Here is a 13841-nt window from a genome sequence, read left to right as displayed (position 1 = left end):
TGGTACCAAAATGCAGTCTCACTACTTCCTGAGTCCATGTAAGACAAGGCTGAAAATAATTCACCTTCAAAAATAGTTGTTATTCCAAAGGAATCTGCACGTTACACAAGGACATAATCACTGTGTGTTCCAGCACAGCTAATTTCAGTCCATATTAAGATAACATTTTTACAAATTAATTGGGTTGATTGTTTTAGTTAGATTATACTTTAAAACAAACTTTCAGTCTCTGCCTTTACAGTACTTTGATGTCTGGACATCTTTATTTAATCTCTATGCCAGTACACATGGTGAAATCTCAAGAATCCAAATAAACTGTTGAAACTCAGTACACATTGAAGTGACACATGTTGTAGTACTACATATATAATAAGCTTAATTCAGAACTTCTTGTACAATTTATGTTTTCTCTAGGAAATTTATATTCTCCATTAGTTAGACTTAATCATCATCATGGACAATAAATGTTCATGAAAACAAAAATAGTGAGGAGTGTAAAAGACATCACTACTGATGTACTAGCAGATGGACATTTACTGTATATTGTTTAAAGCATTCATACAATATAAATGAAGCTTTAACCTTTAATTTTCTGGAAGGACAGGAATAACTAAGTACAGTGTCATTTGGCAATCATTTCTTATTCTGGTTTGAGTTCTTAAATATTTTTCTTCTTCATTGTTATAAAAAAAAAATTGTGTTTGTACATTATTTGGTGTTTTTCTTTATGATTCCCACCTGTCAAAAGTAATCTTAATGGAATGTCCTGGTCTTGCTTCAATCACCCATTCGCAGTTAAGTGAATCCTTATAATATCCTGGCCACCCTGGTGGCAAGATCACACCACTTGATGCTGTCAAATGCCCACCACATGGTGCTGCAAGAAAAAAAAAAATACACTATTTATAATGCACTATTTTATACTCAAATAATGCTACAAATAATAATAATAAACAATTCAAAAGTATAGAAAAAAGTTTAATACACAATGCTATTTTTCTTATTATTCTGCAGTATTATAAGCACCTTCTCTCAGTCTCTTAAGTCTTGCAGTGTATCTCACCATAGCTTATAACTCTACACATACCTTAATCCACAGAAACTGGCATTTGAAATTGCGAGCATTCCTTAAAATTAAAAAAAAAAAACCACTGTCATTTTTACTTCTAATATGACTCCATATTTGCGTGCAAATTGTTCGAAGTAATGCATTGGGGTTTTTTTTTGTTTTTTGGTTTTTTTTCATCACACTCTGCCATCTAGTACCCTATTGAGTAATGACTCAGCTCAGTGGTAATGATTGTTGTGAATATCCCATTGAACTACAGTTGGAAAGGGCCTCTGGAGATCATCTACTCCTGCTCAAAGCAGGGTCACTTACAGCAGATTACACAGAACCATGTACAATCAGGGTCATGCCCTCCCTCCAAAGGCAAATGACTCTGGCACTGCGTTCCACTGTTTGATCACTCTCACAATGAAAGGTTTTTCTTGTGTTTAAAAATACTATCTTGTATTTCAGTTTGTGTCCATTGCCACTTGGCCTGTCAACAGACAATTTTCTTTACACCATGGAATCAGATACTTATATGCTTTGAAAAATCTCTCCAGAGACCTGAGTGTTCTTTTTTAGTCCAGATGACTGCAGTTATCTCAGTCTCTTCTTGTATGAAATCTCCAAGCTCTTAATCATCTTTGTGACACCACCTGACTCATTGCTGTATGGCCCATATCTTTTTTCTGCTGGGGATCCCAGGTCTCTGTACACAGCTCTGCAGACACAGACTTAACAGATGAATAAAGGGGAAGTAAAGGCACCTTCTTTTCTTGAACTTCAACTCAGTCCAATTCTCCAGCCTGTCACGGCCTGTTTGAACAGCAGGACAACCATATCATTTATGAGCCACTACTCCCAGGTTTCTGTCATCTGCTGGCTTGTTCATGGTGTATTTTGTCCCAGTATTCAGGTTGTTACTGAAGATTTTCAACAGTATTGGATTCAATATTTACTCCTGTGGTACACTAGGGGCTGTTTTCCAGCCATTTGCTTTATGCTATTCGCTGATCACAACCCTCTCAGCCAAAAGCTCAGCAGCTAGTTTCCATTCACCTTGCAGTTCACTATCTAACCAATATTTCATCAATTTTCCCATAAGAATCTAATATGATATAGTGTCAAACACCTTGCTAAAACTGAGATAAAAAATATCTATTACTCTCCCCTCATCCATCAGGCCAGTCATCTCACTGTACAGGGCTGCCAGATCGCTCAGACATAATTTCCCCTTCATAAATCCATCCTGACTGCTCCCAATCATCTTCTTATCCTTCAGTGTTTGAAATGGTTTCCAGGAATATTGGTGCATCACCTTTCCCAGAGATCAAGGTGAGACCTGGAATTCCTCAGGTCCTCCTTCTTTCATTTCTTGAAGATAGAATTCAAGACCTCTGGAACCTCCCTCAGTCACAAGACCTTTCTAGGGCAATTGAGAACAGCCTTGATATGCCCCTGGCTAGCTTCCTCAGCACTCACTGTATTCTATCAGGTCTTTTCTCAGAGACCAAGTTTGATTAATCTGATCTTCTTCCAGTAAAAGGACAAGAAGAATTGAAAAGTGGCTATGAAAGCAACATGGTGAGGCATGGATCATCTTTCAGAGGACTTTGGTGAAGGATTAAAAAACATCAACAGGTAGTGAACACAATTTGAGAAACGTTAAGTCCATCTTAAAATTAAGCTTTTATAGAACAGGGCTTCGGGATGATGTATTCTACCAAAGGCTATTTAGCAGTCTAAAACAGGAAAGCTTTCAAGGTCAGATAAATTTATCTTAGTATCATTTGTATTACACTCAAGTAGTCAGTGGTATCATTATCAGCAAATTCCATATTGCAGTGCAGGAAATCTTGTTATTTCTCTTCTGTTTCTTGAAGTAGTGACAAGCAAACCTATTATGCCATATGGAAATTAATGTTAACATGCATTTGTGAGTAGTAAATTAATACTCCTAGGTTTCATTCAATGCTTCTAAAATAAATTGAACCAAGAGACATTATTTTGATTTCATTCATGACATCTCTTATCTCTGAGAAGTTTTTTCCAGATTTAAGAAAGTCAGGGGGGGTGGAGAGGGAGGATAAAGCAACTCACAGAAATGAAATATACACAGTTAATTGTCTCTGGGGTAAAGCAGTCAGCCAAGAAAATGGATAATGAAGTGTATTCCATAGCTTTTATTTTTAATTAAATCTGGTCATATTAACACAAACCAGAAGACTGCTGACCCTTAGCTGATTGTAACACATCACATACTTCACATATTCCAGGTATCGCTTATATCAGAGACTTTTAATTATAGAGCAATACAAAGCAAGAAAAAACAACAAAGGTTACTCAGAAATATTTGACAACCAGAAGAACACGAAATCATCTCTAAACTAGCAAGGATGCTTGCTCCCTATCATAATTTAAAACCAGAAACTCCTTTTTATCAATTAAAGGTGAATACACAGCTAAAACAGAATAGATCTTGAATGTAACTTTAATGATCTACATTTCCTTCTATAACAAAATATACAATAGAAAAAATCTAATATGAAGTTGAATCCTTTACCATTAATAAATAGCCAATGCCCAACAAGGTTCAGAGAAAGGATAATTGAGGGTTATGTATTTTTTTAAACAGCTATTTCATTTATTTTCTCTACCATTTTTTTTACTCAAAGTGGCTTTTTTACCTACATGTTTGTGGAACAAAACTACAAAGATTACACTGAATATTTTATCAATTGTGTGCATAAGGTTTCAAAATGAGGAAACATCTTTTGATGATGAATTTCCTCTATGTTCTATGCCTTGGTGTGAGTTGTTTTTTTCTGGAAGCAAAAAAGAACAAGTTTGCTACACAGCATAACTCATTATATGGTTTAATCAGGATAAGAAGTCTTGCGAACATACATAGGTTTGCATACACAAGTATCAGACTCTAGCATTCCTCCTAGTATTTCTAACTTTTCTTAGAAATGCAAAGTCTTATCTGAGTTGAGTTGCCAAATCATCCAGATAATGAAAAAATTTAAGACATGGTAAAAAAAACAAAAACAAAAACAAAAACCAACCACTATACAGCAGCTCTTAAGAGAGAGGAGTGAGAAAACTGTGTGAAAAACAACCCTGCAGACATCAAGGTAAACAAAGAAGGGGGAAGAAATGCTCAGGCACTGATGCACAGATTCCCCTGCAGCTCTCATTTCATTAAGTGCCTGAGTATGTAACTGTTGTTTACAAGAAGATATACAGCTTTCTGAATATTACTCTTTATTACTGTATTACTCTGTGCTTATAACACGAGCACACTAGCTGTATATTAAATGTACTCATATGTCTTGCCATAGGACCTATGAAGCACCATCATTGTTAAGCACCAAGGAATCAGCCTATTTTCTCTTTTTTGCTCTTGCTGTACTTCATCTCACAGAATGATACAATTTTATTCTGTTTCTTCTTTTAAGGAAAAACAAGCAAATAAACTTGGAAATTTTTGATTAAATATTTTAATATTGTATAAGAAATATTAAATATAGCTCTGGTTTTCACAGTATTTCTAAGGAGAAATTACTGTGGATTAATATGTTATATACAGAATTTCAGGTATATCTTTGCTCTGAGGAAATTAAAGGTGCTAATTTTTAAAAAGAATTTTAAATAGAAACTTACTTCACTTTTCTATGTTCTAGATAATTATATTCTTCAATATGATACAGCCAAAACTGTTATAGTAGCTATAACTTACGAGCAGGTAATTATGGTGATAGATAGAGTTTGAAAAGAATAGCAACCAGATTTTTAGAATGCTAATTTATTTCAAGAATATAAAAGCAAACTTGTTTCTATTATTATACTCTAAGACTGGAAAAGTGTTAAAATAAGACAAATAACTTCAGCTAAAACAGTTTTATTAATGTATGAAAGGTGAAAAGTAAGCTAAATTAAAATAGTTTCATTATACACACACACTGTAGGAGCAAAGTAAAGACTGAGTTCTTACCTTCACAACGTGGGACAGCTGAGCTCCATACTACATTTCCATCTTGCATAATGCATGTTATGGATTCAGAGCCTTGTGTCTTTACAAAGCCATCATCACAGTGGAAAGAAACAGAACTTCCAAGAAGGAACCTGTCTCCAAAACGTCTCCCATTTATAGGAATACCTGGATCATGGCATTCATTCTGACCAAATGCTTTTAAAATACATAATAATAGTAATTAATAATAATAACCATCACCATTCAAACCTTCTAAACTTTGTCTATTTTTTTTTTTTTTTTGGCAGGCATTGGAGATAACCTTTATAAAGCAACAACATTATAACATAACTGAAATTATAGAAAATGTCCCACTATAAAACCTGCATTACATTTTATGACATTTGATGACAAATACAACATACTTCAAATTCTAAAGCTTTTTAGTTGAGTGAGACACAAAAACAATTTGTTTGAATTTCCCATCTGTTTGCTTCTACACTACAAGAAGCATAGTCCAAAGGGATATGGACAGCTTCTAGTTAGTGGATGGCAACAAGGATTATAATCAATGGGAACCCACACCTCCACCGTTATGCTTATAGTGACTCGTAAAGAGTAGCATGGGTGTACAGAAAGCTGGAGAACCTACATCCATTTCAGGAAGCGTATGCAAGGCGAAACACTTTAGGGGAAACAGGTGAGTGCTAGTAACCCATAAATCCTATATATGTAAATCTTTACAGGGTAGGGTGGGTGATAGACTGGAACAGAAATGTGCTTACAAGTTTATAAATGCTGCAGTTTCTGAGTGCCTAAAATTGCGGTATATCTGTTATACTGCTGATACAGATCATGTCTGAACATGAGATAGTGATATGACTTTGTCACTAAGAAGGCTAATAGCATTGTTGGCTGCATTAGGTATAGTATCATCAGCAGGTCAAGAGGGCTCATCCTTCTATTCAGCACAGGTGAGGCCTCACCTGGAGTACTGGGTCCAGTTTTGAACACCCCAGTACATGAGAAACTGAGATATACTGAGAAGAGTACAACATAGGGACATCAGGATGATCAAGAGACTGGAGCACCTCTCCTATGAAGAGAGGCTGAGAAGGTGGGGACTCTCAGGTTGGGACCATCCAGCCTAGAGAAGGTGCTCATGGGGATCTCAACAATATCTAATAGAAAACTGAAGGGAGGGCATAAAGAAGACAGAGCCAGGCTCTTTTCAGTGGTGTCCAATGACAAGACAAGAAGTGGGCAGAAACTGGAGCACAGGAGGTTCCCTCTGAACAGCAGGACCTGCTTTTGTTCTGTGCAGGTGATAGACCACTGATACATGTTGCCTAAATGGGTTGGGAAGATCTCCAAAATCCACTTGGATGTGATCCTGGGCACCCTGCTGTGGGTTTTTTGTTTGAGCAAGGAATGGGACAGATGGATCATGAGGTTTCTGCTAACCCCAATTATTTTGAAATTCTGTGATTCTGAATCTACAGCTCACAGACTGCCCATTGTTTCATTAATGAATAAAGTGCTTTGATCCTAAATTGATTTACGCCATGTGAGTGGAACATTTTTTCCCAGCAACAAGAGGAGGTCCAGAAGTACTAGCACTTTGAATGAAATTAAGTTTTTCCTATGAACATGAATGAAACATAAATAAGGAACATTCCCATTACTTATTTCTGTTTCTCACTGTAGTAGACATATGGGCTTAGACAATTCTCACATTTTCCGACAAATCTGTTAATCTCTACACTTAGGCAAGGTAAGGATCTCCCTTTTCTTCTCCTGCCACTTTACAAAGGACAACAATTACCTCTCTTTCTTTGTAAACAAATGAATGATTTAAACATCTGTACTTAAAAAGGTTCATTTTTCTAAGTAATGCAAACAAACATCTTGCCCCTGCAAAAGCACTGCTAATAGATTCACTATCTTCCTTCACACAAGATAGGAACAGTGTAAACTGTGAAAGAAAAATTTTTGCAAATTAATTTCTTCTATAACCGTAGAAAATGATTTCTTCAAGTAAAAAGACAATTTCCATATATGTTGCCTTTGAATGACTAATAGTGCTAGGAGAGTATGCATTCTATGTCAAGTGTCATAGTGTTCTCTACATGGAGGTGATATTATCAGAGTTTTCAAGGGAGTACCATTGAAAAACAGGCTTTAATATAAACAACAGAATACTATACAGCAAAAAATACAGCCTAATATTTTTTAGTCCAGTTAGCCAAATTTGAAATACTTATCTTTTAATAACCCTCAGGTATGCTTTTAAGAACTTCTGAACTTATTTGCCTTCTCAAAGATATTTATTCTTAGATGCCTTACCATCTCACCAAAAGATAGACTGCAAAAGCAAAAAATGTTCCCACAGACATTTGTTTACCATCTCTATACTGGTCCATCTTGGGACTGGTACTCTTTTAATATCTTTATCAATGATATAAATGAGGCGATTGAACACATCCTCAACAAGTTTGCTGATGACACCAAGCTGAGCAGTGTGGTTGATACAGCAGAAGGAAGTGATGCTATCCACAGGGACCTCGGTAAACTCAAAAGGTGGGCCCTTGTGAACCTAATGAGGTTCAACAAGCAAAGTGCAAAGTTTTGCATTTGGGTCAGAATAATCCCAGATATACATACAAACTGGGAGAAGAACTTGAGAGGTGAAGGACTTAGGGGGGTCCTGATTGATGAATAGCTTAACATGAGCCAGCAGTGTGTTCTTGCAGTCTGAAACGGCAATAGTATCCTGGTTCCATCAAAAGAGGGAAGGCCAGCACGGAAAGGGAGATGATTGTCCCCCTCTACTCAGCTCTTGTGAGGCTGCATCAGGAATGCTGGGATCATGTCTGAGGCTCCCAACAAAGGAAAGATGTGGAGCTTTGGGGGAGGGTCCAGAGGAGGGTCACAAGGAACATCAGAGGTCCGGAGCACCCATCCTCTAATGATAGGCTGAAGGAATTAGCTTGTTTAGCCTGGAAAAGAGAAGGCTATGGAAAGACTTATTGCAGCCTTTCAATATTTAATGGGAGTTTATAAACAGGAGGGAAATCAACTTTTTACACAGTTAAGTAGTGATAGAACTAGGGGGAATGGTTTTAAACCAAAGAAGGGAAGATGTATGTTAGATGTCAGGACAGTTTATTACTGAGGAAGTGGTGAGATGCTGGAACAGGCTGCCCGCAAGGTTATGGACGCCCTGTCCTTGGAAGTGTTAAAGGCCAGGATGGATGGAGCTCTGAGCAACCTAATCTAGTGTTTGATCTAGAAATTGGAAAACCTGCCTGTGGCAGAGGGGTAGGAACTTGATGTCCCTTCTTACCCAAGCCATTCTATGTTCTATATTCTAGCTGCTTTTTATACTTCAGTGATTTCAGATGAACTATGAGGAAAAAAATATATATATCTCTGTGTTTAAGACCTAAACTTTGTGAACTTATTTCTGCTGGTTCCATTGAGAAAGTATATTAAATTACTTGATTTGATATTAATTATCTGGGCATTTACAGCAGTTTCAAGGGCATTTACAGCAGTTTCAACCAAAAAACCTCATCAAATAATGAAGTGCATTCCTCAGTACCATCAAAATTATATAAATAAATGATAAAATTCCCAATAAGCTAATGAAAGGAGTACCAGGAAAATAACTGAAAGTAATGCATTTATACAAGTAATACAATTTTGCATTGTCCCCTTTTCTGGGGCAATCTATCCCTTCATTATAAATAAAAACAAGTTTATTTTTCATTATTTTGATGAAAGAGATTTTGGCTAGACAAAATAAGAGATTCTTACTTGTGTAAGTGATATTAAATCCTCTTCCAGTTGTAGAGTGATCTGACTGAAATTCAAGTCTTACTATGTGCCCACTGCTAGCTAGTTGAGAAGGGACTTCATTGCCAGAAAATGTGCCAAGAGGTGGTAAATCTGAAATCCCATCATCTTTCACAGTAAGATAGTCAAACTGAGGTTCAACATCAAAGTCATTGAAAATCAGATGGATTCTGCTTCCTGGCTCTGAGATAATCAGCCATACACAGTTCATGTTGTTTCCATATTCCTCTGGATAATTTGGTGAAAGAATAATTCCAGATGGTGTGGTGAAGTTGAAGAAACACGAGACTAAAGAAAACAAGGATAGATTTTCAGAATATTCTCCAAAAACACAAAAAACACTTGTCTTGCTATTCTTGTGGAATATGATATTTTTGAGGTCTAGATGCGAAAACTACTACACATGCAGCCTGGAGATGTATAAGATTGTTACAGCATGTCTACAATTTAGCTCTGCAGCTTTTCAAGTCCCCCAGCTATGTGACTGCAACTGCGCTTGCAAGATATTATAAAGATGACATAGAGAATGCCAAGAAAGCCAAAGTACTGCCTGATTTGTCAGAATTTGGAAAGAATCAGTAGGTTTGCTTGTTCTGAAATGAAAATGCAAACTTCAAATTTGAATGCTTTTTTTTTTTTTTTTCCTAAAGTGAAAAGGAATGTCTTTCAAAATGTATTTAGAAATCCAAAGCAATCAAGTAGAAGGGCCAATCTGTCTGTAGTACACAAAGTTCATGATGATGCATAGATCAGTACAAATTTAGCTATGTCTCAGTCAACTACCTAGTTTCCCTTTGATAGAACAGGATGATTAAACATAGATGATGCTTTTATAAAAAACAACAACAAAAAACAACTAACAACAAAACAGTATATTCAGAAAGAGGAAGGCTTACTTCATGGTAATTAACACAAAGAATAAATGTTACTCAGCCCTTCAAATGCATCAAACCAAACTCAGTGTTTGTAAATGTTCTAAGTTTGAGTTCCATTATATTTTATAGGACATGTGTCATGCGCACATCAAATAATGTAGCCCAGTAAAATATTCCACACTGCTGCCAACATAAACTAATATATCAAGCCAATGCAGCATAGTACTTTTCCAAAACAGAACTTCAGTATTCAAGGACATTGCATTCTCATCATCTCATGCCGAGGCATTATGTGCTTAGACACATTTCCACTTTACACAAACAAATTGAGGCTGCTCAGAGTTCCAGAGAAAGCTCACTTAGCTTGGTCAATCCTGTAGCAGCATAGCTGCAAAACACATATATTGTACAAGTTGGACACCTCACTCTATTTTGAAAATCCAATACTGAATTATAAAACTCTTTATGTAGGAAAATGTGATACTATCTGGAGAACTGAAGTGACTAGCACACTGTACGTTAGAAAGATCTTTTTCCTTCTAATGTAAAATAGAGTAAAAATTAAACAAATAGAAGTTATCTATTTAAATTAATTACAAGTCTACCTACAAAAATATTTGATCTTTTTAAACAAAATTCACATCTAATGAGGTCAACTATCCTTCTTCCATGTTAGATATATTCCTTAAATGCATTCATTTATTTTTAGGATAATGGGGGGGGGGGGGGGGGAGGGGGAGGGGGAAGAAAAGAAAAAGGAAAAAGAAAAAAGAAAAAAACCACCAACCAGCACTTTTACTTTACTTACATCCGCAGACTGTTTTGAGTGCCAGAATCAATGTGCATATGTTGCTGAGTTCTTTAAAACACTTATGTGCTATTAAGTGGAGTTCAATTAGAATCAACACAGGTATTTATTAAAAGTATTAAATGATAAAATTAAATATAAAATGAGGGTATGAGCATTCTAAAATAGTCCTATGTGATAGTACCCACAAGTGAGTTACTATGAAACCAAAGAAAAAAAAAATGTCTCAAAGTTCCTCAAGGTACTTTGAAATGGTTTTCTGCTGGCTAGTCAAAAATGTTAAGAACAGTGAGAGGTGAAGGTCAAGAAATTATTACAGCAGAAATAAGAATAACTCATACAAACACAGCTGGGTTTGTTGCCAGACCACTGATTGTTTTGTTGACATGTAATCGTTCTCTCTCCCACCAGTTCAAAAGCTGCTTGACATTCAAAGGTAAGTGTATCTCCATGCAGAAAACTACTGCCGGTTCTTTTCCCATATGATGGAATCCCAGGGTCACCACAGCCTCCTTTCTCAATTTCTGAACATTAAAAAGAAAACAAAAAACAAAAAACAAAAAAATCATAGAAAGTAAGTTGAAGTGCCTTCAAAATACTTGGTGTAATACTTTAAACAAATACTTACATGTTAAAGTGAGGTAGAGATATGTGCTTTAAAAAACACCTATAAGATGACTAAGGATCCTAAGTCTTTTTGTAGGCTAATAACTTTCTTACCCGCATTTCAGGTAAGAAAAGTACGACTGCACTCAAATCTTATTTCAAGGTAAAATTAAGAAGCCACATTCTCCATTATAAATGTGGAGACATCTTAACACATACATCTTACTTCTGTAATAACGTACTAGTGATAAAGAACCTGTTTTAACTCTCAAATCTGCAGTTCATTATGTAAAGCTATTACAAACATCCTTATAGCAATTAAAAGTTATTGGTAAATTCAATGGATTTTATTTTAAGCACCAAAATACAATAAACATGAAGCTGTGAAAATAAATTTAAATCCCATATTTCAAATTAGAGGCTTATTTTTTGCTAGTTGTATTCGGTTATAGTGAAAAGAGATCAACATTTAAGATTATACTTCCAAGATATTCTCTAAGAAATCCACTATTTAAATAACATTTATTTTGTCAATATTGAATATACATATACAAGATAAGAATAAAGAAATCTGGTCTCACTAAACTTATAAATAATAAGAATATTAAAGATGGAAAATACAAATATTAAATGCTTATGATGGAAACACTGTATAATCTTGCAAACTACTATACAGTCAACTGCCCATTGAAACTGAAGGATACAGTTCTGTGCCATGACATTCTAAACACATTTGATATCAGTGCCCATTTGAGCAACAACACTAAGAAAGCACTTCTGGTTCAAGAAAGTGTGCTTCTAAATTGGTTGTAAAATGATGTACACCTCATTCAGTTGAACTCAATGATAAAATTTCTAAGGTTATTTAAATGTTTTACAGTTCAGATCAAGCTACAAAGTCCTAAACGTTCAAGATAACAAAAAGTAATTTAACACAATTAAATATATATATATATTATTAAATATATATTATATATATAGATAGATAGATATATCTGCTTTCAAATACTGTCAAAGCTATTTCTATTAGGATTTAATACGGGTATGTACCTTGACATACAAGCTCCAACAAAAAGTTTAATACGCAGGATAGAATTACTGTAGCACATGCAGTTATCTGTTATGCTTGCAACCTTAAAGCAATTGTGAACAGATACACATGTGTTCACAACACATATGTCACGTTTCATGACAGAACAGAATAGAGATAAAGAGAAGCATACATTTTTTCTTAATAAACTTTGAAAAGAAAATTACTTTTCCACCCAAATATAAACTTGGAGCAGTTCCAGAGTTGGCTGTTCTATTTAATTACTCTGTCTTATCAGAAAGCCAGAATGTACAGAATGAATGAAAACACCTTCCAGTTCATTACACAAATATATTAAAATGGTAGTAGAATAATATCACAAATAGTAAGTAAGGGTTATCACAAATATAAGTAAGGATTACCAAAATCATATATTCACAAGAACTTTAGTTTCATCTAACTGATCCTATTGACACACTGATTCCTAGTACTATAATTTAGCACTAGAAATTTGTATTCTTCCAGTTCTCCAGTTACATATGCCACCTGAAAGCATGCTGAGTACAGAAAATCAGAACCCTTAATTACATTTAAAAAAAATTATCTCCACCATTGCCAACAGATCTATACCTAAACTAGTAAACGATCAAGTCTTTCAAAAAACACCACTGCATTTTGAAGATCGGGGCAAAACTATTCCACATAGGAGTGTCAGGATGCAAACTGTCACTGCTGAAAACTGATCCCTTAGGAAAAAAACAAGTGTTTCTTTTAATTGTCTCAAGAGGAAATATCACTGTATCTTTAATTAATGAATTTACTGATGTGGAAGACAGATCAGGATGCATTCTCACTCTCAGAAGATACACCAAGCCCAGGGAGTGAGCTGTGGATCAATGAACCAAAGATTTTAAGTGAAATTACCTAAAATTAAGCTTTCAGATAGGTTCAAAATTCATTTTTAATGAGAAGTTAGTATGATATGTCTTCAGTAAAAACAGAATTCTAAATGAATCCTTAGTGAATCTTAACATATTACTCTTCTCATCCAAGAAAACCCAGTTTTAACTAGGGCAGAAATATAATTTTTATATTTCTGATTTGCAACCGCAAGTAAGCCATTAAAAACAAAAAACTAATCTCGGGTCAAACTTTATAATATAAAAACTAATTTCAGATCAAACTTTAAAATACCCTTATTATTTTTGGGAAAAAAAAAAAAAAATTTAATAAAATCTGTTGTTCATCTCAGAAAATAGTATTCCAATGTTGCATTTTGCATTTGCCTCAAATACATTAGGAATAAATTTTAATCACATTAGATTACCTTGAAAATCCAAATAACTCGTAAAATGTCAAAATGAAATATATTTACTTCACTTTTTAACTCAACTTTAAGGGTTTGTGTTTATCCAACATAAAAAAAACTCAGCAAACATCACAATTTTTGAGGATGTATGACAAGGAGAATGACAATGAGGATGTATTGACAACAAAATGTTTGGAGAATTCTGTTCAGTTCTAGGAATCTACATCTTCTCAAAGATAGAAGACCACCTGCTACTATAGAAAATATATTTTAGTAATCCTTTGACAAAAATAATCTGTTTAAATTCAATGGATAGCATTCTCTCTTA

The 13841-nt window shown here is 34.9% G+C and overlaps 1 protein-coding gene across 1 annotated transcript in view; it reads right to left on the bottom strand.

The window, feature by feature from the left end:
* Nucleotides 1–13841, bottom strand: part of CSMD1 (CUB and Sushi multiple domains 1) — a gene marked incomplete at both ends in the record, with an annotated part of 996476 nt that overhangs the window by 224772 nt on the left and 757863 nt on the right. Inside the window, 4 exons of the mRNA XM_079550635.1 lie at nucleotides 739–877; nucleotides 5049–5243; nucleotides 8847–9173; nucleotides 10910–11092. Coding sequence (XP_079406761.1) covers nucleotides 739–877; nucleotides 5049–5243; nucleotides 8847–9173; nucleotides 10910–11092 — 844 coding nt within the window. The remainder of the gene's footprint in view (nucleotides 1–738; nucleotides 878–5048; nucleotides 5244–8846; nucleotides 9174–10909; nucleotides 11093–13841) is intronic.

The sequence above is a fragment of the Tetrao urogallus genome, assembly GCF_951394365.1.
Source record: "Tetrao urogallus genome assembly, chromosome: 2".
Classification (NCBI taxonomy): domain Eukaryota; kingdom Metazoa; phylum Chordata; class Aves; order Galliformes; family Phasianidae; genus Tetrao; species Tetrao urogallus.
Note: the sequence above shows the minus strand (reverse complement) of the source record. Positions and strands in the feature narration are given on the sequence as shown.